The sequence below is a fragment of the Cnephaeus nilssonii genome, assembly GCF_951640355.1.
Source record: "Cnephaeus nilssonii genome assembly, chromosome: 12".
Classification (NCBI taxonomy): domain Eukaryota; kingdom Metazoa; phylum Chordata; class Mammalia; order Chiroptera; family Vespertilionidae; genus Cnephaeus; species Cnephaeus nilssonii.
In genome coordinates this window covers 37781789-37806454 of record NC_137083.1, presented here as the reverse complement: position 1 = coordinate 37806454, position 24666 = coordinate 37781789, and the positions used below count along the sequence as shown (strand labels likewise).

Below are 24666 nucleotides of genomic sequence, written 5' to 3'. Positions count from 1 at the left end.
TTAGATTGGCTGTGCAGGGTGGTTTTGTGTCCACTTGCTATAGTCCAGTGGCGGGCATGCTTCTGACATTCTCCACTTTCCCTTATTGTCATGCCATCCTGAATTTATGAGTTTCTTTTTGAAGGTGTTCCAATCTATTCTTCAAAAGTCTCAACCCACTAAGCAACTTTTCAAAGATTTGCTAAGTGCTTTGTGCAAAACCAGTTAAAATGAATGTTTATTTCTCCACTGCCCCGTGAAAAGCTGCCCTTACCTGGGTTACCCAAAGAAAATGCTTCACCTCCAGATTTCCTGTATGCCGCAGTGGGAGGGTTTATAGGTAGAAAATACATGCATGGCCTGTGAACTTCCTGGCTGCGTAATTATCAACTTTAAGCTATAGTTTTAATTCTAACTGATCAAAGCGAACCAGGAAACAGGTTACAACAGAGGGAGCCACAGCTGCAACTGGGCCCTCTAAAAGGTTGTAAAAATAAATTTCACATCGGAAAATTCCTATTCCTTTGTTGCTAAAGGAAAACAGCAAAGATATACAGATACCCTTGAAGTTATCTTCTGTGCTATTAGTTTCACATCATCTTTTACCAGGAAAATCCCAGTCAAGCTGCTTTTCTGCTGTATTGCTATGGTATAAGGTACTCTCCTCTCTAATTAATTCATTAATCCAGCAAATCTTCATTGAGCCCAAGGACACTTTTAGGTGCCAGGAATCCAGCAGTGAACAATACACAAAAGTACTGCCCTACAGAGCTTCCATTCTAGTGGTAGGACAATAATAAATACAAATGTGTGTCTATGTTATATTTAGCAGGCATGTATTATGGAAAAAGAGAGCAAGGTCGGGTGGTGGAAGAGTGTCAGCCACATGGCTGAGGTGGTGCTGGAGTTGATTAGAGCAGGCCTCAGTGAGAAGCGGACATTTGAGCAAAGACTGAAATTCACCAGTCACATTTTCAAAAAACGTGAAACTTGAATCTTCTACCTTTAGTTTGTTGGATCAATTATGACATATTTACTTCTAAATAAACTATGTTCAATTAATACTTCAATTGAATATCTAAATAAACTGTATGTATTCAATATAATACTTCAATATATAATATTGTATAATTATTCTATGCATATATATCCTATATAATAAAAGCCCAGCGACCAAACGGCAGAATGACCGAAGCGACTGGAATGACCATGGCCCCTCGACCCGGCTGGCCCCACCCCTGATTGGCCCCCATCTGGGTGGGCTGGCTGGACCCCACCAGGGCATGAATCCGTGCACCAAGCCTCTAGTTACTATATAATTACATTATATAATCTATCCTCTATCTTGTTTCAAAAAGAGTTTGCCAGCGCCATTAAACAAACTTTAATCGAGCTGAGCATGGTGAACTGGAGAAGGCATCAGAGCTGCTTGTCCTGTGACATATGTACTAGTTACATTCACTCATTCCGCCAGGAACCTCCACCTTTGTTGGGAACAAGCTGGCCACATGCGTGCTCTGTCACTTCTGGCTGTCAGGTGGCTTTGTTCTTAGCCTTTGGCCCTTTGCACCTTCATGCATTTTATTTCACTGTGGACACAGAGCCAGTTCTACGTGTCTCTCTATTCAGGGGAAAATCCACAACTCTTTTTCTTTATTTTCAATATGCTTTATTTTGAATATGTTTAGTTTCTTTCCTGTCTGCCACTGTAACTGCAGGTAACTGCAGGGACTAGGTAATCTATGATTCCTTTTTGCATTGTAATTCATATTGGCCTCCCAATGTATATACCATGTTCATTTAAGCTCTTGAAAACACACCTCAGGGTATCTGATCCCTTGTCAGTAGTTCTCAAAGTTTGGGGTGTATGTGAATCTCCCATTGAGTTTGTTAAAACAGACTTTTGGACCTCCCCTTGAGAGTCTGATTCTGCAGGCCTGGGGTGGAACCTGAGATTCTGCATGTTTAATAAGCTCCCAGGGGATCCTGGGTGCTTCTGGTCTGTTATCACACTTTGAGTAGAAACATTCTGATTATTCCCACTTGGTCCAATGGTCAGAGGCTCTGTGGTCTCATGGTCATGTTCCAAGTCCGCTGAAGAACTCTCCCTCTGGTGCCTCGCCTCAACTCCCTGCCCGGTCACACTGGTCACTTTCCAGGTCTGCTGAGGGATGCCCCCTTGAGTGCACGGTCTGGGCTCCCTGACCCATCAGGCTACATTTTCCTTCTGGGCTTGCTGACCAAGCCTTCCCAGCCAACACTGGCCTCACTCCTTCTGGCCTCACCGGATTCTTCAGCCTCTGCAGACCCTTAGTCCCACTCATTAGCTTTCTCAGTGTTCCTGGAGGAGTTCTTTACCCTGCCTCTATTGCTTCGGGTCTGAAGGAAGAGCTTTATGGCAAAACAGACCAAGAAAGATCTCCTTCCCCACCCCACCGCCTTCTGCCATTACACACACTTATTGAAAGAACAACTCACCCATGGCCTTATCTTTCCAATTGCCTTCTCTAAAAAACAAAAGAATTATAAACAACTCTACAACTCCAATTTGCTTTACAGGTTGTGAGGACACGGAACAAAGCAGAATGTTTGATATGAAATAATAGCAATTCACATTCAAGTGTCTGATATCCCTGTAAGTCAGGGGCAAAAAGGAACACAAAAAAAGAAAACAAAGACAAACAAATAACAAAGAAACAAAATGAAAGCCACCTTTGCAGGCCTTTTAATTTTTTCCTGCACTACCTCATGCTAGTCCAATTTCAGCGAATCTGATCTGCAACAATCATAGCCCAGGACAACTTGCCCCCCCCCCCCCCCGCCCACCCAAGTGTGCCCCGACTCCTGTACCAAGGAGTATGCCTGTCATTACCTCGCTCTTTCTTTAACAGTTCTCCTCCACACAGGCCTTTCTCCACTGCAGTGTTTCTCAAGTCTCTCCATCTTGATGCCTTTCCATCTCTTTTCACAGTTGGAAACTCCGTTTTGTTCCTTTCTGGCACTTTTTCATTTCTTTCTATTTCTATTGTTATTTAACTGTGAAAAGTATTTCCTCTTGCAGGAAAAATGCCCCTATGCTTTGTCTGAGCTGGAGTCCTGCTGTTCATTATTTGCCATAAGCTGTGTTGTCGTGTTTAATGTGCACCCTGAGATGTCAATACCATTTCGTATATATGGAGGCCGAAACCCATTTGAGGTAATTTATGAGACCTCCTGTGGTTGGGGACGAAGTCACCTCCCGTGCCTCTCCCTTTGTAGCCTGCCAGCAATTAAATGAGGCTAGCACATTTTGTGTGCTATTATCTTTGGACTTACAATGGAGGAAGGCAGGAAGGAAGGGCTCATGAGAGACCTTTACTGGAGACTCGCTCTTCCTCATATGGTCTTTCTGAGGTGCAATACTCTGGTCTTCAAGACATTATTTTTGGGCTTTGCTGGCTTGAGGGAGATTTAGGCTTCTGCTTTATGGCTGGACTGTCAGAATTGTAGCTTGCAGCCTGAGTGTGTCTTAAATCATTTGAATGAAGGAATAAGCCAGAATAAACCTAAATAAATACAATGAGGATAACCAGCAAATCCATGTAATCTGAGGAGGCTTATCATAAATACTAGACGCCTGCCCGCTAAAGGTAAAAAGGTGTCCTAAGGCTGGGTGGTGACCATGGCTGCAGTCATACCCCTGAGCTTCATTTTGAGCAATATGTGCTCCATTTGGGTATCAATTCTATGGAATCTGTGCTGGGCAAAGTGCAGCCAGAACTCTCCCTTCCTGAGCTAGCTGAGGCTATGCCTGTCCTGTGACTGCCATGTAAGCCCCACTACTTGTGGGGACGGGGAGGCCAGTGAAGACAGTATTTCTTGAATGTGGTGCTAGTTTATCCCCAAAGCAGACCATGAAGCTATGGGGAGTCCAGCAACGTAAGAATTGTGTATTTAAAACACTGTATTGAAGTAAGCATCATAGGGAGAATGGAAACTTTCTTGTTTTTCCCTTACATTTATTTGACAACTTAATCTTTCATTTGTATTTTATATGGAAGAGAAGGAACCCAATAATATTTCAGTGCTAGGGCTAATTAAAACCATAATCTGGCCCTAACCGGTTTGGCTCAGTGGATAGAGCATCGGCCTGCGGACTCAAGGGTCCCAGATTCGATTCCGGTCAAGGACATGTACCTTGGTTGCGGGCACATACCCAGTAGGGAGTGTGCAGGAGGCAGTTGATCGATGTTTCTCTCTCATCGATGTTTCTGACTCTCTATCCCTCTCCCTTCCTCTCTGTAAAAAAAGCAATAAAATATATTAAAACAAAACAAAACAAAAAACCATAATCTGGCCCTGGTTGAAGAGTCCTTTGGTGCAAAGTATTCACCTTTCAAAAAAATTTTTTTCTATCTAATCTTCTGAGAAGGGAATTTCAGAGATAATAAACAAAATGAGGAACATAGGCATTGGGAGTTTTTGGAACTGTGGCCATGCTTAGTCTAAAATGGTCCACTGTTTAGCTCCAGCCAGTTGTCATGGAGAAAGGCAAGCTCAATGTTGCCAGATGTATTTTTCAAGAGAAGCTGGAAATTTGAATTTTTAAATGTGTGAGATTAGTTGATGCATAGCACTTTTAAAGCACTGGCAGAGCTAAACAAAGCATGCTGTAGGGTCACCAGGACATATCCCTACTTCCAAGGATTAGGCCATTTTAATTCTACATAGCCTGCTGGATTAGAAGCCTCAAAATATGGATACTCCAGATCATATTTATTCTGACAAGCTCAGGTGACAGTTTCGGTTTGACTAAGAGGACTCTCTTAAATTCCACTTAATAATTACTTGTTGTGCCAGGCTTTATGCTAGACTTGGGAGACACAAACACCATCAAAAACAATCCTGCCTACAAGGAGCTCACAGATTGGTAAGGGGAGAAAGTGTGCCAGTCTGTGTGTCCTCGAACAAACAGGGACCTCATCTTTCTGGTGGTGATCCCTTAAGTTGTTAAGTCTGAGGCATTATGTTGCTTTAAGTACAATGGATTCCATATGGATTTAACCTTAAATGCTTGACAAAAGACTCAAGTACCACACAGTATCCCACAAAATGTTATAAAAATCACCTTGGTTTTAGTTTGGACATAGTTTCGTTTTGTTTCCTTCATTTGGTACTTTCATGTTCAACATATGGCTGTGTAACAAAGAATTTGGCCTCAGTCCAAAGAGAGGTCTGGCCTTTCCTGAAAAGTACCTCTATACCCTTGGACCAGAAGTATCTTAGTTTGCATGGTGAGCCCCTTGGGCCATACCTGAGAGTTTAGGCTAATGAGGAGGCTCATGGTGGGCACCTGATACAGGTTATGTTAAGGAGATGACTCAGGGTGGAGCCAGCCATACCAAGAGTCTTAGGAGCTGATGATACCAGAACAACCAGCCATGTAATTAGAGGGTTGGGTCTTTGAGCCACGTGATAGCAGCCTGACATTCTAGAAGGTTGAGCTCAACCACCTGGGCGATGATTCCATCAATCATGCTCACATAATAAAAACCCAAACTCTGGACCCAAAAACTTGGGTGAGCATTCCAGGTTGGCAATCCTGAGTGGATCAATGCTGGGATGGTAACACGTCCCTGAGGAAGATGGAAGCTTCACATTTAGAACCCTCCAGACTTGGTCCTATGTTCCTGTTCTTTTGGATGATTCTAATTTGTTCTCATTCACTATAATAAAAGTGTAATCCTAAGTATAGCACTTCCCTGAGTTCTGTGAGTTGTTCTAGTGAATTATTGAATCTGGAGAAGGCTGTGGGGACCCCCAAATTTGCAGCTGGTGTCTGAACTGAGGCATTATTGTAGAGATTCTTCCCTCAACTTTGCAGTTTAGAGAACTGAGATCTTAACCTGGAGTTTGGCTAATTGGGTAATGTCACATTTTTCATTTATGGGGCACTAAAGGATGATAAAAAAAGAAAAGATGAAGTCCCGCTTTAAAGGAATTTAAAATCCCACTAATTAAACTAAATGGAAAGCCTATGAACATGTTAGAGAGCAATCAGAAACTAAGTCAGAAGTCTCCTGGAGAGGCCAAGAGTTTAAATATTTATTATATGAAGGAACTGGATACTATTTTCAATTCTATATATAGACTAAGATGAGTTCTAGGACAGCATGGTGCTTACCAGAGGGGTAAGGATTGAAGGAGACTAGATTTTGTGTAGTGAGCACACCGTGCAATATACAGATGGTGTGTTATCAAATTGTATGCCTGAAACTTATATGTTATTAACCAATATTACCCCAATCTACACTAATAAAAGAGTAAGATGCAAATTTACCGTACCTTCCCGATGCCCACCAGCCAATCAGGAGTATGCAAATTAACCCAACAAAGATGGCGGGTTAATTTGCATATGCAGGCGCCAAGCGGCCAGGGGTGGGGTGTTCTGCACCACCCCAGCCGCTCTGGGCCTCTGGGCAGCGTGGGAAGGCAGAAAGGCGGCTCCAGGCCAGAGCGAAAAGGCGGCTCTGGCAGGAGCGAAGGCAGTGCCAGCAGCCAGGGGAAGGAAGGCCCATTCTTGCATGAATCTTCATGCATCGGGCCTCTAGTAAGTTTAATAAAAAAGATGAGTTATAGGGAAGAATAATTTCTCCAGAGACTCCCCAAATTCCCAATATTGTGCCAACTGAAGCTGGCTTTGTGAACATCTTCTCATGGTAATCTCTTAATTCAAATCGAGTTGAAATTCTGCAGCATTGAGCTTGCTCTTGCTTCTGTTTATCACGGTGTCTTCTCTCCCCTGTGGTTTTGATTAAAAACACACATAATTCTGTTGTTCCAGGTCATCTCTTCACATGTATCTTCTGTCATATTGCATGTGTGTTTACTTGTGAGCTGCTGCCCAGAAAGACCAGTGGTTGGTCCAAAACAATTAAATAATTGAAATATTCAAGAAAAATTTAAACGATTCTAAGAAAGAGTAATGTCCCTTTCTTAATATAATGTGCATTGATGGTATGTAGGCACGGAAATACTTGCATATTCTGAGAACTTAAATATCAAAAAACGTCCCCAAAACCTCATTTTTTTATGTGTGTCCTAAAACATTTCCTTTCAGATGTCATTCACAATGATAGTTCCTCTGATGCACACACACACACACACACACACAAGATAGCCCGAAGTGTGAAAATAAAGAAGATTCAACTTACAGGCTGACCAGGTTCATCTCCTCCGAGAATTCTGAAGCCAAATCCAGACTCCATCCTACGAAGGTGAACATCCATCTCTTTATAATCTGGACCTGGCATAAAGGAGATCCCATGAGTACTGAATCCTGCCTCCTCCCCACTCCCTGACGGACTGAACATACCAATGATAAAGTAATTTTGTGGATATGATTAATGAGAGTGCTGTTAGAGTTAATGGAGAGCATAGAGAATAAAAAAAGTATTGTACCAAAAAGTAAGTATTCCAAAATTAGTCAGTCTGAATTATCAGTGACCAGCCAAGGCAGAAAGAGCATACAAATTTGAAAAAAAATGATGCCTGTATAATTTATTTTTCTGAGAGCATTCAGATTATCCTTAAGAAGATTGGCTGCCACTTTGAGCATGTTTACTCTGACTAGAATGGTTATTTTAGAAATATGAGAGAACAAATGGCAATATCTTGGAACTACCTAATAAAGTTTACCTAATAATTTACTAATATTTGTTTATAACTTGATGCATTCAGTTTAGTGTGTGTGTGTGGGGGGGGGGGAGGGGAGCAGAGAATGGGTTATAAAATAATGCCTAGCAAAAGTAATTTCTTTTAAAATTGAAGCAATTAGAAAATATAGAATTTAAACTTTTCTGTATTGAGGTTTGACTAAAGTTTTTTATTTTCTGATTAACTCCTTTAGGTGTTTTAAAATTTAGGGGTAGAAATTCACCTACTTCTAAGTGGACTCTTAACCTCCAAATATTTTGAAATGTGGAAGCCATGAGTAGATTCACCATTGACTTCACTAGTGTTTTCAAAGTAAACTACAAGAGGATACTTTTTTGCAGTTAGCTGAAAGAATAGAATTATACTGAAAAATAAGCTTGGAAACTCTCTCGAATGTCTTTTTTTTTTTCAACCCTAGAATAAATAAACTAAAACTACAAGAAATCTTTTGACTATTTAAATATAATTTATACTTTTCCCCATCCCCTGGACCTTTGAACCTTCCTCAGGGGAAAAGTCTCATGACTGAGTTGTACATACATACTTTCATGGTCACTGTTAGGACACCAATGGATGAGTAGCAACTTTGGGGAATACTTCATGCCATCCTTTGCTTAAGAAGTATTTAGTGACCTCTGAGCCTTAATAGTTTATAGGAGGTATTAGAACTGATAGAAGCAAATATTAAGTTAAATTCTCCTTGCTTAAACAGGATGGTTTTGGAAATTGGGGTGAGATTTCAGAGAATCCTTATGGGATAGGAAGCTATGTCTGGACTACTCAGTAGTCATAGTTGAGAGACAGACTCAACGACTAAGAAAAAACTCAAAGAAGACTAACCAATTGGATCTCCACATCCATGAGTCATCCCTTATGAATTGTATAATCATTCATATTTTAAAGATAAGATAACTTAAGAGAATTCAATCCCTATTCAATAGTTAATTAGAGCTGGGTGATAAAAGGTAAAAAAACCCCCACAAAACTTTGTCCTACACTCTACAATTCATAATTGACTTTTGAACTCAGTTTATCCTGGGATCTATAATACCACATAGGAAGTCACACATGGCGGTGTGTGCTAAGCTTTTGGGACTCTGGAGGCAGGTGGAGCAGCCCTGCACAATCGCAGCAGGGACCTGCACTTCTCCCAAGGGGGGAAGAAAGGCCAGAGGAGATAGGAAGATGACAGATTATGTCAAATCACTGTTCAAACCTCTAAAAGTTGGTTGTGATATGATTGCTCCCAGCAATCTCTTCTTTCAGTTACTCTTTAGCTTAGAGGACTCTAGACCATGTATACATAAAAAATTCAAAGAGAGCATGACATATTTTTGGCACTTAAAATAGTAGAGCTAGAATGTATTTAACCAGAACATTCAATCTATTATCATAAATATTCTCATTTTTGCATCGCTGGTGAGTATGGTAAGTGGGAAATTGTTCCTCTAATAACAGGTGTCCTCAAACTGCAGCCCGAGGGCCACATGCGGGTGTTTTTGCCGTTTTGTTTTTTTTACTTCAAAATAAGATATGTGCAGTGTGCATAGGAATTTGTTCATAGTTTTTTTTAAACTATAGTCCAGCCCTCCAATGGTCTGAGGGACAGTGAACTAGCCCCCTGTTTAAAAAGTTTGAGGACCCCTGCTCTAATAGCTTCAGCACCAATCCACAGAGCATGAGGAACTGTAAGAGTGTAAGAGGAGTTTATTGTGTGATTCGTTTTATTTACTAAATAAAACTTTCCCCAAGCAAATGCTGAAATTATGGCAATCCCAGCAATGCAAGGGAATTGTCTTGTGTTAGAGAATGCTGTAATTCCTGGGGCAACTGGAAAGGTTTTCCTAAATGAATGACTTTTTTTTTTTTTTTAGTAAAAAAAATGTACATATTAGGTAGTTAATTTTATTTAACTCTGAAGAACAGATGTGAGTGGGCATCCATCCTCCTCCTCCTCCTCCAATTTTTGTGTGCACATTTTGGTGACATTAGCATCTTCTGATTGTTGCTCTGATCACTTTGATTTCAAACATAGGGTGATATGCATCCATCATGTCATCTCCACCCTCTAGTTTTCCAAGCAGAAGAGGGCCGGCTCACGGTACATGAGCAAGCAGAGAGAGGACAAAAGAGACCCATTAGAAAAGCGTGCCAGCAGAAGTGCTTTATTTTCTCTTTCTTTGTTAATTTTGGACACAGACTCAGAGCCTGCAGGGCACGGAAACTTTAGAGAAATAGTCAACTGGAAAAAAAAAAAGTTTAAATGATAGAGTGTGCCTGAAAGCAGGAGTATTTTTCTTTTCTTAGGGAAAATAAGAACTTTTAGAAAGATAATTTTTCTTTGGTTTATTCCTCTACCCCCAATTTGAGTCTGGCTTTAGAAAATAACTACAATTACATGCACAAAGCTGGGAGACATTACTCTTTTTCCTTCTTGCTTTGTTAGCTCTCTTGAAAGTTTGTGATGTTTTTGATATTTCCCTTTAGTTGCTCTTCTGGCCTGATGTCATGTTTAAAATGACTTTATCATGCTTCATCTCTTCTGTTAATGTAAGAACTTAACGCAGAGAAATCCAGGGGCCAACTCTTCACTCCATGGGGACAGAATTTAACAACCACCACACCTCCCCTTGGTTGAACTGAAAACCATGCGCCTAGAAGGTTGTTAGATGAAGGGGTCTGGCGGGCACCTAGTGGGACCTCAGTCCCTTTGGATGTCACTCAACCATGCCCCCACCAACATCATTTTTTCCCTCTTCTACTTGCTTATTTATTCTCTTTCCATGATCTTTTTTTTTTACCTTTTTCCTCAGCTCTTTTTACAGAACTGTCAGGGATACTCTCAAGATGAGGCAGAGGTTGTGAAGAAATGGACTAAGGAGAGACAGAATACTCTTTGGACATTGGTGTTCAATGGCCAGGCATGGCCAGTGTTGTTCTGCCTTAGAAGTCAGGGCCAGGGTCCTCAGGCATTATGAAATAAAGCAGCGTAAGATACTCATCTAAGATACATGACCACCCTGGAAAACTATAGGAATGGAATGTACAAGTCCTGATTTATCCTGGGCTCCCACTAATATTGAAAAAGCAAACACATTTAAAAGTAGCAAATGGTGGCCACATCCAGGTATCAGGACAATTTCCTCATAATAAAGAAAAGTAGAATTTCAAAGCTGATTCTTATTTCCCATTAAGACTCCAGGAAGGTATCAATATTATATTATACCTTGGTCTAGATTTTGAAAGATAGGGCTTTTGCACAATTTTAGGGAAAAGGATGGGTGACTAAACACAACTGATTAATTTTATGAATGATTCAAGCTTCAAAATGCAAAGAACAGCATTTTTTTATGGATTAATTTGGCACATGGGATGCTGCTGTAAACATGTCAATTAAATTTTGGTACTTGAATCCCCTTTCGTGTTTTAATTAAAGCATAAGTACCACGAGCTTATTATCAGTTTGGCACAGAGACTGAATTCATTCAATTTTTCCTCCTGGAAAGAGCATTAATTTTTTGGCATTTCTTTGTAAAGAGGTTTAGGGAAGAAAGTACGAGGATGGAATCAGGAATCATAGGTGGTTATTAAGTTGTCTCTGGCTGCTGGGTTTCCAATGCACTCCAAATGCAGAATGAGTTAAATAGGAATTAAACAGTTTCTATTGCTCAAGTATAACATTACCAGATAAGTAGCTAACACATTTTTTCTTAAAAGAATCCCTTCCCTTTACTTTTTCTCTTTATACCTTTGGTAATGTGAATGTGGTGAGATACGTTTCCGCTGTAATAGAAGCCATCTCCTACTCTATATAGCTCTCTCCCGCATCCTTCAAATAAACTCACATTTCCCCATCCTAAACACCCCCTACTTACCTACCCATTTCTCTCTGAGAAGAGTAGTCCTTAATGGGTTGTTCACTCCCTCATCTTCACTCTCTCACCTCTGACTTACACTTGCCAGTCTGGTTTCTGCTCTTTTGGCATTACTGAACTGCTCTCTTTAAGGCCATTGATGACATCCTAATGACCAAATTGAATGGCCATTTTCTCTTTCCTCATTCTCTTGCCTCATTTGATATACCCTTTATGACCTCTGATTTCTTTTTAAAATTTTTATATGAGTTTATTCGAGTCAAACTGATGACATGCCAGGAAGCAAGATCTCACATGCTTCCATCCCAATTTTTTAAAAATTCCTAAACTAGGAAAGGTCTCGTTCTGGAAATGACTTAAACCCTTGGTTTCTGTGATATTCCATGCCCTGGCTCTCTTGTCTTTGGGTAGAGCTCTCCATTCAAAGATCATGGCTATGAATTCATTGTTTCTCACTAACATTCTTAGTGATGACGAAATTATCCTTGTCTATCTATAGTATTCTATTGTATATAGCCTATAGAAGTTGCCAAATAAATGTTTCTTGAATTTAATTGTTTTAAGATACCAATCTAGCAGACCCCATAAACCAGAGCATTATTCTACTATGAAGTTATCACTTAGCTTCAAAATTACATTATTTAGGAATTCCTATTACCAATTTTGCCTCCGTCCCTAAGCATCTTATGCAGCTAAAGTTAATAAAATACCTCATAATTATGATAAATATGTCTGAGTCAAAAATCATGACACAGAATTGGATAAAGGACATTTTATAGATGTGAGCAATACTATAGGAGATTTGTTTATTTTGGATGCAGTCTAATTTTCCAAAATATTTTGATAACTTGTGTGGACATTTAACAAAATATTTAGATTGGTTATCTTCTTAAAAAGCTGTCTTGCATATACTCAACTATACTATAATTCTCCTCTTCTAAGCAACTTGTATCTTTTGAAATATAAAAATAGTATTTTGCACATACATCAAGGTAATCTAAACTATTAGGTGGTACTTCCCTTTCTTCTTTTGTTTTTAAATAAAGTACTTTAAGAAGCTGAGATTTTTAAAGAAATGTGCTGCTGTGGCTAGCAAGCTGAGATTTAGAATCTCAAATTAAGTCCTGATTTCATTTTGCAACTGTAATTACTAGGTCTCATTTTCCCTCTAGGCATAAGATATTCTTAAAAATTATAAGGCTTTTCCCATCAGCATATAAGAATAATCATGCTATAAAAATTTTCAGACCAAGATAAGCAAATATTTGAGGACATTATTTGAGGACAAAATGCTAAGCAATATCTTCCATATTTTCTACATATCCAAAAAAATGACATGGAAACTTACAGAATGAAATGATCTCGAGCACATACATTCTCCAGGGGGGTGTTAGAACATGCTGAGATGGGTAATGAGCTGTCATCATGGAAACACTCTAGAGATGTGTGCTGTGAGCCTACAGACCTGAAATAGTACTATTATTATAAAACGCTCTTTTCTGCAATTGTTTCAGTGTTCTGGCTTTCAATCCAGTGCTCTAATCAGCTGTTCAAAGCACTTCCTAGGAATAAAAAAATCTGAATCTTCCTTTTCTTCCTTCATTTCCACAATAACATTAAATATTTTAGCCCAAACCAAATTGTGAAGTATTTTCAGAATGGTTAGGTCAAAATTTTTTTCCTTTTAAGTAAATTAATTATTACTAACAGCTCTTATACTTGAAATTATAATATTTTAGTCTAACTTAAAAACTATTGAAATGTAGCATTTTATAATTGGAATGGTTAAAAAATTAAATTTATATAGATATTTAATTGAGGTGAAAATAATTTCATTCTATGTTAGCAAAATTTCTATTAAGTCCTTTGAAAATGTTTAAATTGCAAATCTCTTTACACACTCTAGCTTCTTATTTATATGTATTGAGACCAGGGATGTCCAATATAAATAAAATGCAGTCAACATAAGTAATTAAAAATTTTCTAGTAGCCACATTTTAAAAAGCAAAACAAAACAGGTACAATAAAATTTAATAATATATTTTAAACCTAATATAGTCAAAATATTATTTAAGCCTTAATCAATATAAAATAATTAATGAGATATTATACATTTCTATATATTTTTTGTACTGTATTTGAAATCTGGTGTAGACTTGACCCACATCTTACAGCATATCCAAACTCAGAGTAGACACATTTCAACTGCCCAATAGCCACATGTGGCTAGAAGCTACGGCATGGATCTAGTCAGTCTGGTGGCCTTCCCTGTCACCTGCTTTTTAATCTTGTCCTTAACTAAAGAATTTTATGAAAGAAATGAATAAATATGAATGTTTTCTTTTTTTTCCCTTGACAGTCATTTAGGCTCACCTTGATGAGACTTACTTTCTATCTTAAATACATGCTTTTGTAGGTGGATAAAATTAGCACAGTGATTACATACTAATTAAGCGATACTACTCAGAAGAATGATTTGTTACACAAAATGGAAGACGTCATTCACAGGACTGTGAGAACTGGAGGATACTTGCCAGAGGAATCCATTCGAAAACTGGTCCTTGGTGGCACTTGTTCTGGATGGGAAAATGGGGAATTAAAATTGAGACTCATTTATGGCATTTTAAAATTCATCTTTACTTTCTTTTTGTTGATATTATATCTTACCCCAGTTTGTGCTCATGTTTAATGATTATTTTTTTTCTCTAAAATCTATGGAAATTAGTGGACAGATTTACTGTTTTATGTATATGAACATGTCTATAAAAGTATTTATTTTACATGCATGTAAAATAGAAAAACCTGAATTCCTTTAGATCAGAATGGAAAAAAGACAACCATTTCCAAATAATAACCTTTGATTCTCATTATAAGAATGCTTATTTGAAAGTAAAGTCAATCCAGAATCAAAAATATACACAATAAATACAGGTGTTTTAAAATCATGTTATGATACTGTGACATCAACTATGTATTATAATTAAACGTGGAAAATTCAATCAACGATTGTGATGATTTATGTATACTGGTCCAAATATTTTGATATTTACTCTGGATAGTTGAACTTATGTATCAGTAATTGAGTTAAATTGGTTTATTTTAGCAATAGAGATCGCTCATGGGAATTATGGTATCTATGCTACATATAAATTCATGAACATGAGTATAAAATACTAGAACACACCCTGAAATATATACACACACATATATGAAGCACTAATATTATGTCATTAAATTTAAAAAATTAAAATAAGACCAAATTCTGATTACTTACTAATTAAACTTTGTTTCAAATAGAGTTCTACACTATTCAACGATGAAAATGAAAAGAGAAGCCTCTTGTGGGTGCTGATAGGGTTGGAGGCTTTCTGTGTTTGACGTGTTCCCCGCTGGACCCTGCACAGCTAGTCTCAGGCAGGATGATCACACCTGCCAGGCAATCTGTGTTTTCACAGCAAAGGCAAATTAGTTGTCTAGCAGAATTGTTATCTTTTTCTAAACCTCCATGTTTAGTGTGACTGCTTAGGATTATAAATTGAGAAATGCACTTTCATCAAAAAGAGAGAGCGGTATCAGGAGACTGCTACCACTAAACACTTCCATTAGTTGTAAACCTGACATTTTATATTATCATAATCTCACTAGGACCTACTTGTCATCCAGCAATTACACTCAGTTTACTTCAGCCCTGATGGTCTCATATTTATTCATGAAAGTTCTTTCAGTTACATCGTCAACTTGTGCTACCAACAAGATGCTTTGACATACTAAATAACTTTCAATCAAGGACTGATTTTAGAGTTTACTTCACACATTACTCCCCCCTCCCATTATCTTCTGTCTGATTCCTGGAGCATTAAGGTTTGAACAATGAATGAAATAAATTTATAAGCTACTGGATTGGACCTAGTCTTTAAAATACATGTGAAAAATGTGTCCCCAACCTAACTTTTATTTCACTATCTATTTATTACTTAACTCATATCATAGTAACTTTCTTTATTAAAAGAAACCTGTTAGAAATATAAATATTACCATAGTTATTTGCAAAGCTCCCTGAAAATATTACCTGTGAAATTAGATTTCCAAATTAAAATCTACATATTAAAAATGGCAAAGACAGCTTAACTGAATTTACTGATCTTCTTTATCAATATATTATAACTATAAAATGATACATAATGTGATATATTAGAAACTCTAGCTGAAAGGCAAATTTATTACACAGATCAAACCATAATATAAATTATATTAAAAACAGCAATAACGATTTTCCCATGGGACAAAGGTATATGAAATTAACCTTCATAGTACAGTTGAGGACATTTTAAAATGATAATATTATTAATTTTTTCTAGTTTATTTATGATCCTCATGTTAAAGTCACTGGTAAAAGTGTCTTATCATTTGCAGGTCATCTTATTTTAATATTTCAATAGCACTCCAGAGAACATTTGTGGGTGGTACTTTAAGGCCTTTGGACACCAGCAATGTCCGGGCAGATGAGGTAGGCTTGATGTAGCAGTGTTTAGACCTGAGGATGTTCTCTAGGAAGTCAGGTAGCCTTCTATAATTACTTATTAGCTGCCTGCAGCTGTAGCATCCACAAATTTATCCAAATCTTTCCAAACCTACTGATATGTCCAATGTGACCATATTAGGTATTTAATTACGAAAGCAAAGGAGACTGGAGACAGGTAGGCTCAAGCAGAAGTGCTTGCACAGGACTTGGAGCTCCGGTTGTGAGCACTATGCATCACGTGCCTCTACCTGGTGTCATGTGGTTGTCCCCATCAGTTTCCACTTAGTGCTGTGCTGTGGTGGATAGTCTTTTTATACTGCCTCCTCTCTCCGGGTGGTTCTGCTGTTAGTATGGGAGACAATGCAAACTACAACCCTTGCTCAGTAATAACAAAGAAAGAGCTGCAGAAAAATTGATAGTTTCGAAATTCAACCACCCATTTGTGATTAGCCATGAATTATATGAGCATTATAATACTGAACAATGAAAGAATTCCACAATGAACAACAAAAGAGCAGAATAAAAGCCATAGATGTGAAAAACACAATTGTCCATTTTTGATTGGCTACAGTTTATAATTTCATGTCAAGTATAACACTAAAATACAGTTTGCTCCTCCATTATGCTCTTTAATGGCCTGTGGTTACTTTAGATTGCCACCTTTGGTGTGAGCCTTACAGCCTATTATGGGGTAATGCTTCCTAATTTGTGGAAAGAAAAAGTGATTGTGTGAGCTCCTTCTGAAGAAATTCCAGAGGCATTTCTATTTCAAAGAGGTCATGCTATAAGGCACATTATACCATATGGATCCCTGACATTTTTATGATCTTACATCTGAATGATGTCTTACTGCAAAGGAGTATGGACACATTGTACTTCATAAATTGTTTATTTATAATAACTAAGGTTCAATGTGAAGAGAAAAAAGTTTGGAAAACTTCAGCCATAATTCAAGCTGGGTTCATGCCAAGGTGCAGATCCATGAGGGGAGAGTTTCAGGGAATAGGGATTGTCCTTTGCCTCCTTCTGCTTTCATCTGTTTGTCTGCTCCAGCTTCTGAGCCTACAATGAGGAGGAGGATGCCCAAGAAAGGGCCTCATGAACTGAAGCTGAGACAAACCTTGAGAATAAGTCTGGCTTAAAGAAAACTGAAGCAACAGGACAAGGTCCTCATTCCTAAATCACCTTCACTGGCATGATCAAAACTTTATTTTGTAAGATTACAAAGTCATTTTCTTTGGGAAGTGCTCTTTATTCATTTGCTTGGCAATAAAGAGAGGAGTCATGATAGCCATTTATCTGCACTTATATGTAGGTATAATTTTTCCTAGGGTCAGGAAGACAGACAAAATTAATGCCCATTTGGTCCTGTGATGATTGTGATGTTGAATCTGACTTATTCTCTGTGATAAGAATGAGAAGTCCATGACATAGTACTTGAATGCATGAAGCCTTGATCCCTATTTCTTCTATGTAGTTTGCCATGCTCTGTATTTGTACATATGTACAATTTTCTGCATGTGGTGGGAGTTGGCTGGGAGTTTGGCTACTAAGACAAGTCATCACATAAGTCTTTTACTTCAAATTAGGGGTAACACATGTATGGGCAAAAATTCAGCCCACCAAATAAAGTAACTTGAAAGAAATTATTTATCAGAGTAGGTATTAAAATTTTTATTCATGGTCTGTACACTTAGATATAGGCTTTTCTTGGACAGTAATATGTCTATTTCTTTAATAGATGATGTAGTAAAAGGAAGCCATATAATTTATCATTCAAATAAGAACAACCTGGTGAGTGAAAGGAAAGCTATTAATAATTATGCCAGGACAACACAGGGCAGGACTGTTCTAAACAGACTGGAATGCATAGTCACTGTAGGTAGTCTCATGGGTGAGCAGGCCATTATAAAATGTTTATCATATCAGAAACACCTGGTTGAAGCAATGATGCAATCACAGAGAGAAAGAATGGCAGGAGGAGAGCAGTGAGGGCTTCAAGGTTAACAATGATGTAAATAGTCCAAGATTCAGAATGTTAGCACACAAACGAAGAAAATGCAAGCCCTTCCTCTTGTGATTGCAGAGAAAATTAAGCTCCTTCTTTCATGAGATGCATGGGGAAAGGACAGAGGAGGTAGAAGTATAAAATAGCATGGCTTATGCCGTAACTCAGCGGGGACTAGTTTCCTTTGCTTTCAGTTTTAAAAAAATGCCAGTAATGGGGACGGCAAGAAGTCAATTATCAAGAGAGGCTAAAACCAGAAAAAAGTGACATTTATCTAAAAGTCTTGAGTAGAGAAGGGGGTGGGAAGATTTTTGCTTCTTTTTAGAAATTGCTGGTAATGCTAGAGGGTCAATGCTTAAATAACTAACACAAAATCCCAGAAACCCCCATTGGTTAAAACTTCTTTTAGGATTTTTTTTTGGGGGGGGCATAATTCTTTTATATGTATAAGCTTATATGGAATTACGTTGGTACAAAAAATTCTTTTTGCACAGACTTCTCCAATAAAGACTAACTAGATTTTTGATAAGTAAAAGATATTTAATATGAGACATTCTTTGAATTAAATATCAATTTTACACATGGAATGAGAAATTATTGGTCTAATTATCTAATTGTATTGAAACTATTGTCTATATTTACTACACGATTTCGCATGTTAAAATACTGATATTATTTGCTGTGTTGTGTAATGCAGCCTCTTTCAGAAATTGTTTTCCTATGATTTTTCTTTGTCTCCCAGTTTCACTGTTTTGTCTGAGCAGAGATGCTTTCTCATGGCTTTCCTCTTGTGGGGTGCCCAGCAGAGTTCTAGATATATCCTGAGTGTTTCATGCATTCTTGCTGATTGATGTGGAGCCTGAAGGTGCCACTCTGCCTGATGCTCTTCCAGGTGGAAGAATCTTCTTTCTTTCTTCAGTCCCTCCTCCTCATAAGAAGCTCTCATGCAGATGGGAGGTGTATGTCGCTTTCTTCTATAAGCGTGGACCTGTCATGGTCTGTTTCATGGGATACCAGTATCCTATGGTTGTATTTGTTGGCTTAAAATCACTACATTCCCCCGCTAGGAATACATTTTTTTTTTTATTAAGATGTCCTGTGCCTGCACATTAAAATGTCAGCATAATCTAATTATGAGCCCAATGAGGCACAGCAGCATCTACATCACTTGATAAATTTCCATCATTTGCAGGGGACGGGTGACTTGAATCCAAACACTTCTTGACAGCCGCGATACAACAGACATGCTGCAGCTCCGTACCGCAGAAGCTCGTGGGTGGAGGTGCCTCCTTTTATTCAGTTACTGCAACCCAGGTTTGAATGTGAATTCCAAAAATCTCTGTAGCTTTTGATCTGGTTGCAGAGGAGGATACCATGAGATCATCACAGGCCAGGGAAAATGTCCAAGGACTTGGGTTAGGTAGCGTTGATCAGGATTCCTTTCCATTCTTTCCCTGGTCCCACTGATTTTTCACTCAGAAAAAAAGTCCAGGGACACAAAAATAAACAGACCCATCCCTAAATATTATGCATGTGATTCAAAGGAATAAGAAGAGGAGTGGTTCACAATCAATATTTTGAATATGGGCCTTTTGTTTGGATGCATGCATTTCATGGTCATTAAAAAAAACTATTTGAGGATGATGAGAAATAGACTGAGTTTTCCCTATTCATTAAAAAAATTTTTTTGGGGGTGTATTGTTCTAAATATTTAAATGAGAGAATGAAAACTTTTTCATAGTTGGAAACCGGAAGTGAATGGAGGCCAAAGGGCTGGTTTGTTCTTTCAAGACATTTGCATGTCCACAAGCAGAGTAGACAGGTCAGCTATCCAGAGACTAGAGAAAGTGGTACCACGCTTTTGTTTTTGTTTTCTTTTTCTTCAGGGTAAAGCTTCCTAACCTTGACATGGGTTCTGTGTTTCATTCACACTCCATTTAGTGTTATGAAATAACATGATAGAAAAGGATGGGAAAGAAAATGAGCTCGCCCTCTTTTGACTTCCTAAGAATTGTGACCCTGAAAATATTGCTGTAACCTTAGAAACATTAGAGAGAGTTGGTGATGACAAGAAGTCGGGGGGCGGGGGGAGTGGCACATGAGCACAGTGGCAGCAGCAGTGACATAGGAGGGGCACTGATGGGGCAGAGGGCACGAGGTGGGGAATCAGGATGTTTGTTGTTCCTGTGGCTGTGGAGCCATGGGGATAAAGTGCTCCCAAAGGAAGACTGGAAAAGAAAGGGCAGGTTAAGGCAGACTGGTTTGCTTGGTTTATTACAGGTGAGGAGCAGAAAGGCAATGAACGGAAACAGCATTGCAGCGGCTAGATAAAGAAATCAGAATTCTTTCTGGGTTGAAAAGAAGGTCATGACAATTTCGGCTTGGAAAATAAGGGACACAACAGTATTAGGGCACAATAAAAAGAAGATGGAATAAATACCAACATTGCTTTTGCCCTGGATAATAAAGCCTTGCATTGGTTTGGAAGCTGCAAAAGGATGGAAGCAGCTGACTAATGAAGGGACAAAAACAGGCGGAAGCATTTCTGGATGCTTCCTAAATGTAATAAAAAAACTAAACAGCCCGGTCGTTGTGGCTCAGTTGGTTGGAGCGTCATGCCGTGCACCAAAAGGTCACAGGTTCAATTCCTGGTCAGGGCACATACCGAGGTTGAGGGTTCCATCTCCAGTTGGGTGTGTACAGTTGGCAACTGATTGATGTTTCTCTCTTATATCTATGTTTCTCTCTCCCCCTCTTTCTTCCCCTCTCTCTCAAATTAAAGCACTAAACAAGCCATGGGCTCAGAGTGAGATTTTAATCCTGCAGTGCGTTTCTACCTTCCCTGTTAGAACTTCTGCTGTCTTCATCTCCATTTCTTTACACTCATTCTTCTTATTTCCCCAAACTTGTGAGAGCAGGGCATATTACTCATTTTTTATATCTCCCCACAGTGCCGAGAGTAAAGTATTCAATGAATACTTGGTTACTGAAGCATAAAAGGTATTAAGAACTGTCCTGAAATCGTTTCAAATTTTTTTTTTCAGTTTAATGAACATTGATACTCTGAAATTATACCCTGTACTATCTAGCGATAAGTGACTACTTTATTCTTACTCTATCACAGCAGTCATTCTAACTACACAATCTTTCAAAGACATTTCAGTTGTTTATCCAAAAGAGGAAGAATAAAATACATAGCCCATTATTTAAAAAATTTGATGAAAATAATTGCTCAATGGCCTGCTGTCCTAACTATTTTACCCACCAACATTACTTTTACAAAGAGTTGAAGAGGATAGGGAGAAGGTACTATGTCGACTTTCCCCCTACCAGCTGGGTGCATAATTCTTGGCCCCCGTGCTCATCAAAGAGCAAGCAGACTTGAGCTCCTCTGAGATCACACACAATTTAAAACTTGCTATTCATGCTTCAGTGATAAAGTTGGAAGGAAGACACTGGCAGAACAGCGAATCAAAGGAAATCAGTAGACCGTAAATGGGAGCACCAGGGACCAAACCCATTTCACTAGGCTAGGCTTCTCGATCCATTTATTCGTGCTCATGTTATGCTGTGTATTTCCCTCATAGATTGTACATGCATGCCCTTCAGATTCCTGTCCTCTAACATTTGGCAGAGATGACCTGTTAGATGGTGGAAAGAGGCACAATGAATGCACATGCAATATTAAAAACTTTTGTTGTCTAATATTTATAAAGTGCAATGAAATAATTTTAGAGGACCTTCAAATAGGATGTCAAGTGCACACACGATAATTTGTTTTATGGCTGAACTTTCAAATGGGCTCCACTGCATTAAATGAGAAGCAGAAGCCTCTGGTAGAAATAATTGGCACCTGGCTCTGGGCTGCTTTTGAAACCATTCCCTTCATGTTTGTGAGATGGAAGGATTTGGCTAACATTTACTCCCAGCCCCAAATTCTTCAGTGCCTGTATTCTAGGCTCTGAAAAAAAATCTAAACTTCAGACTCAAGATCAGATTAAACATAAAAATCCCACACATTTCTTATTATTTGGTCAAAACAAAACTAGCAACCTCTTTTGCCCCTTCCCCATCCCAAATACATTTCCACTGATTTTCCTCAGTGGCAATCTATCTATATATATAAAAGGCTAAGCGACCTACTGAACAACTGATAGGTATGACACTCACTGAGCACCAGGGGGCAGACGCTCAATGCAGAAGCTGCAGAGCAACAGCAACTTTGCAGAGTGCCCTCTCATACTCCGGGACCCCTGGGGGGATGTTGGACTGCCAGTTCCCTGAAGGCCAGGCCAAGGGACCCCACCTGCCAGAGGGACCCCACTCACTCCACAGACGCCCTTTGAGCCCTGGTCCCGCCCCAAGTGCAGCCGGCAGGGAGAGACCGCGGGAGGTTGGCTCCAGGGCATGTCTGGCCCATCTGGCCCAGACCTGCCCTGCTGGCCACTTTCTAATTAATTTCCTTTCAATGTGCACGAATTCGTGCACTGGGCCTCTAGTGGTAAATAAAATTTAACCAAAAGCTGTAAGTTTTTTCTAGAGTTGACAGCTTTTTTTTTTTTTAAAGAAATGTTTAGATCAGCTTGCCCTACTTTTGAGACACTATTTGAATTTCAGAACATAAAACCACACCAGATCATTTCAGTGTCAATATAACTCCTAGCGGGGCTTCAGCTCTTACATGTAACCCTTGTTTTAGGTGGCTTTCACTTACGCCTACTTTCATAAATGGCTCTAGATTTCTCGTAGAGCTCATATGGGTCAGGCTTCCTTGGGTCAAAGGCCTCTGTTGAGTCAGGAAAGGAGCTCCTGTGAAGAGCGGGTGGGAAGGGCAGGTTCTGCGGTATGGCTGGAGCAGATAAACTCGTCTGAGGACTGCCTTGATTCTCCCATCGGTCCATGATCTGGAAAGTGAAAAAGAATAGAGAGAATGATGGACATATTCTTTCTTGCTGTTTCCTTTGTTACGTACGACAATCCTCACCTTTAAGTTAGACTTTCTTGCCCTGTGGACTTTTCTTTTTTTTAAATTTCTTTATTGATTAAGGTATTACATATGCGTCTCCTTGTGGACTTTTCTTCTATGAAACATTTTAAATCTTTGGTGCAAGTGCCTTGAGAGAAAGGATTCTATGTCTATACAATAAAGTACCAGTTATAAATATGAGCGGTGCCTGAATTTTGAATGCAAACTTATATAACCTTGTCACCTGTAGGCTGGTAATTTTCAGCAAATCACTTAATCTCTCTGAGTCTATTTTCCCCCCCTATAAAATAAAAGTAACATGTATCTCAAGATAATTTATATGCAAGTACTTTGAAGTATATGGAATTGTTCCTTTTCTAATATGGTCCCAATGCATGACACTGTTTTTACTGAAACAGAAGATAAATTAGTCTGTACATGTTCATTTGACAGCTAAACATATCCCAACAATCTCCTATTTTTAAACATTCAATCACTTTCCTTACAGTTTATAAGTAATAATACAACCATCTGGGATTTATGAATTGTTTAAAGTCTTCTATGAAGCCTCATTTACTGCTAATCTGCTGGTTTCTTCCCCCAAATACGGCTGCAGTTACTAAGACCACAATTTATTAAAGGTCTATGGGACATTTGCCAGTTTCCCATATTCTTTCACATACAGTAACTTCTTTAATCCTCACCACAACCTTGAGCGACAGATGAAGCCAGGACTAACGGCCTTTTATCAAGGAAAAAGCCAGATTCACTGAGATCACCTATTGGCACAACCAACTTCACCTTCATTCAATGATCAACTGATTCCTCATTCAAACTTACCTTCTACTTTCCTGCTTTGTGTAAAAATTAGATTAGGCTACTCTCTTGCCTAAAATTCTGCATTGGGTCAGCATGGTCCTTAGGAGAAAGGCCAAACTCCCTAATGGGAAGTTAGTGGCTCACCATGACCCAGATTCTGCTATTTTTTCTTGTATCTGCTGATGGTCTCTCCTCTCATTTCCAAGGATCCTTTGGGTTCTCTCCTGCCTGTGAACCTTTGCACACGTTCTTAATTTCTCCTTCTACCTGCAAAGTTCATCAATTTTTCTGCTCTTCCAAATCCCTTCTTCATTTTATCTGGCTATTAGATTCAGAGGAGGAATCTCCTCTTGTAGGAGATGTTCGCTGACCATTCCTGATCTGGTTACATGTCCCTCCTGGGTGGTCTCACAGCACTCTCTCCTACCCTCTCACCACTCATCATGCCCAACTGTAATGGCAAGTCTCCTCAAATAGATCATGTTGGGGGAAGAGCCTGCAGGGGATGCAGATTTTCTCATTGTTATATTACAATACAGAGTAAGCCAGAAAATGTTTAGTCAAAAAATATGGCCGTTTGTTCTTTTTTTCAAAACCAGTTTTCATACACACTATTTTAATTTTGACAGAATTATAACTTTCTGTCCCCTACTGACAGCCCTGCTTTTGTTTTCACGCTGGTTATATTTTGGTCAGGGCGTTGATGCCAGCTCTCACCTATCAAGGATAAATATTTTAAAGATGTGAGATACCATGTACTGTACAGGTCACTGTGTAGCACAAAGGTCCCTGTGACCTGCTC

General features: G+C 38.9%; 1 protein-coding gene across 2 annotated transcripts in view; it reads right to left on the bottom strand.

The window, feature by feature from the left end:
* Positions 1-24666, bottom strand: part of MAGI2 (membrane associated guanylate kinase, WW and PDZ domain containing 2) — a gene marked incomplete at both ends in the record, with an annotated part of 1165889 nt that overhangs the window by 142841 nt on the left and 998382 nt on the right. For both annotated transcript variants that reach the window (XM_079785522.1, XM_079785523.1), the window contains 3 exons: positions 7173-7264; positions 14084-14125; positions 22794-22983. In XM_079785522.1, coding sequence (XP_079641648.1) covers positions 7173-7264; positions 14084-14125; positions 22794-22983 — 324 coding nt within the window. The remainder of the gene's footprint in view (positions 1-7172; positions 7265-14083; positions 14126-22793; positions 22984-24666) is intronic.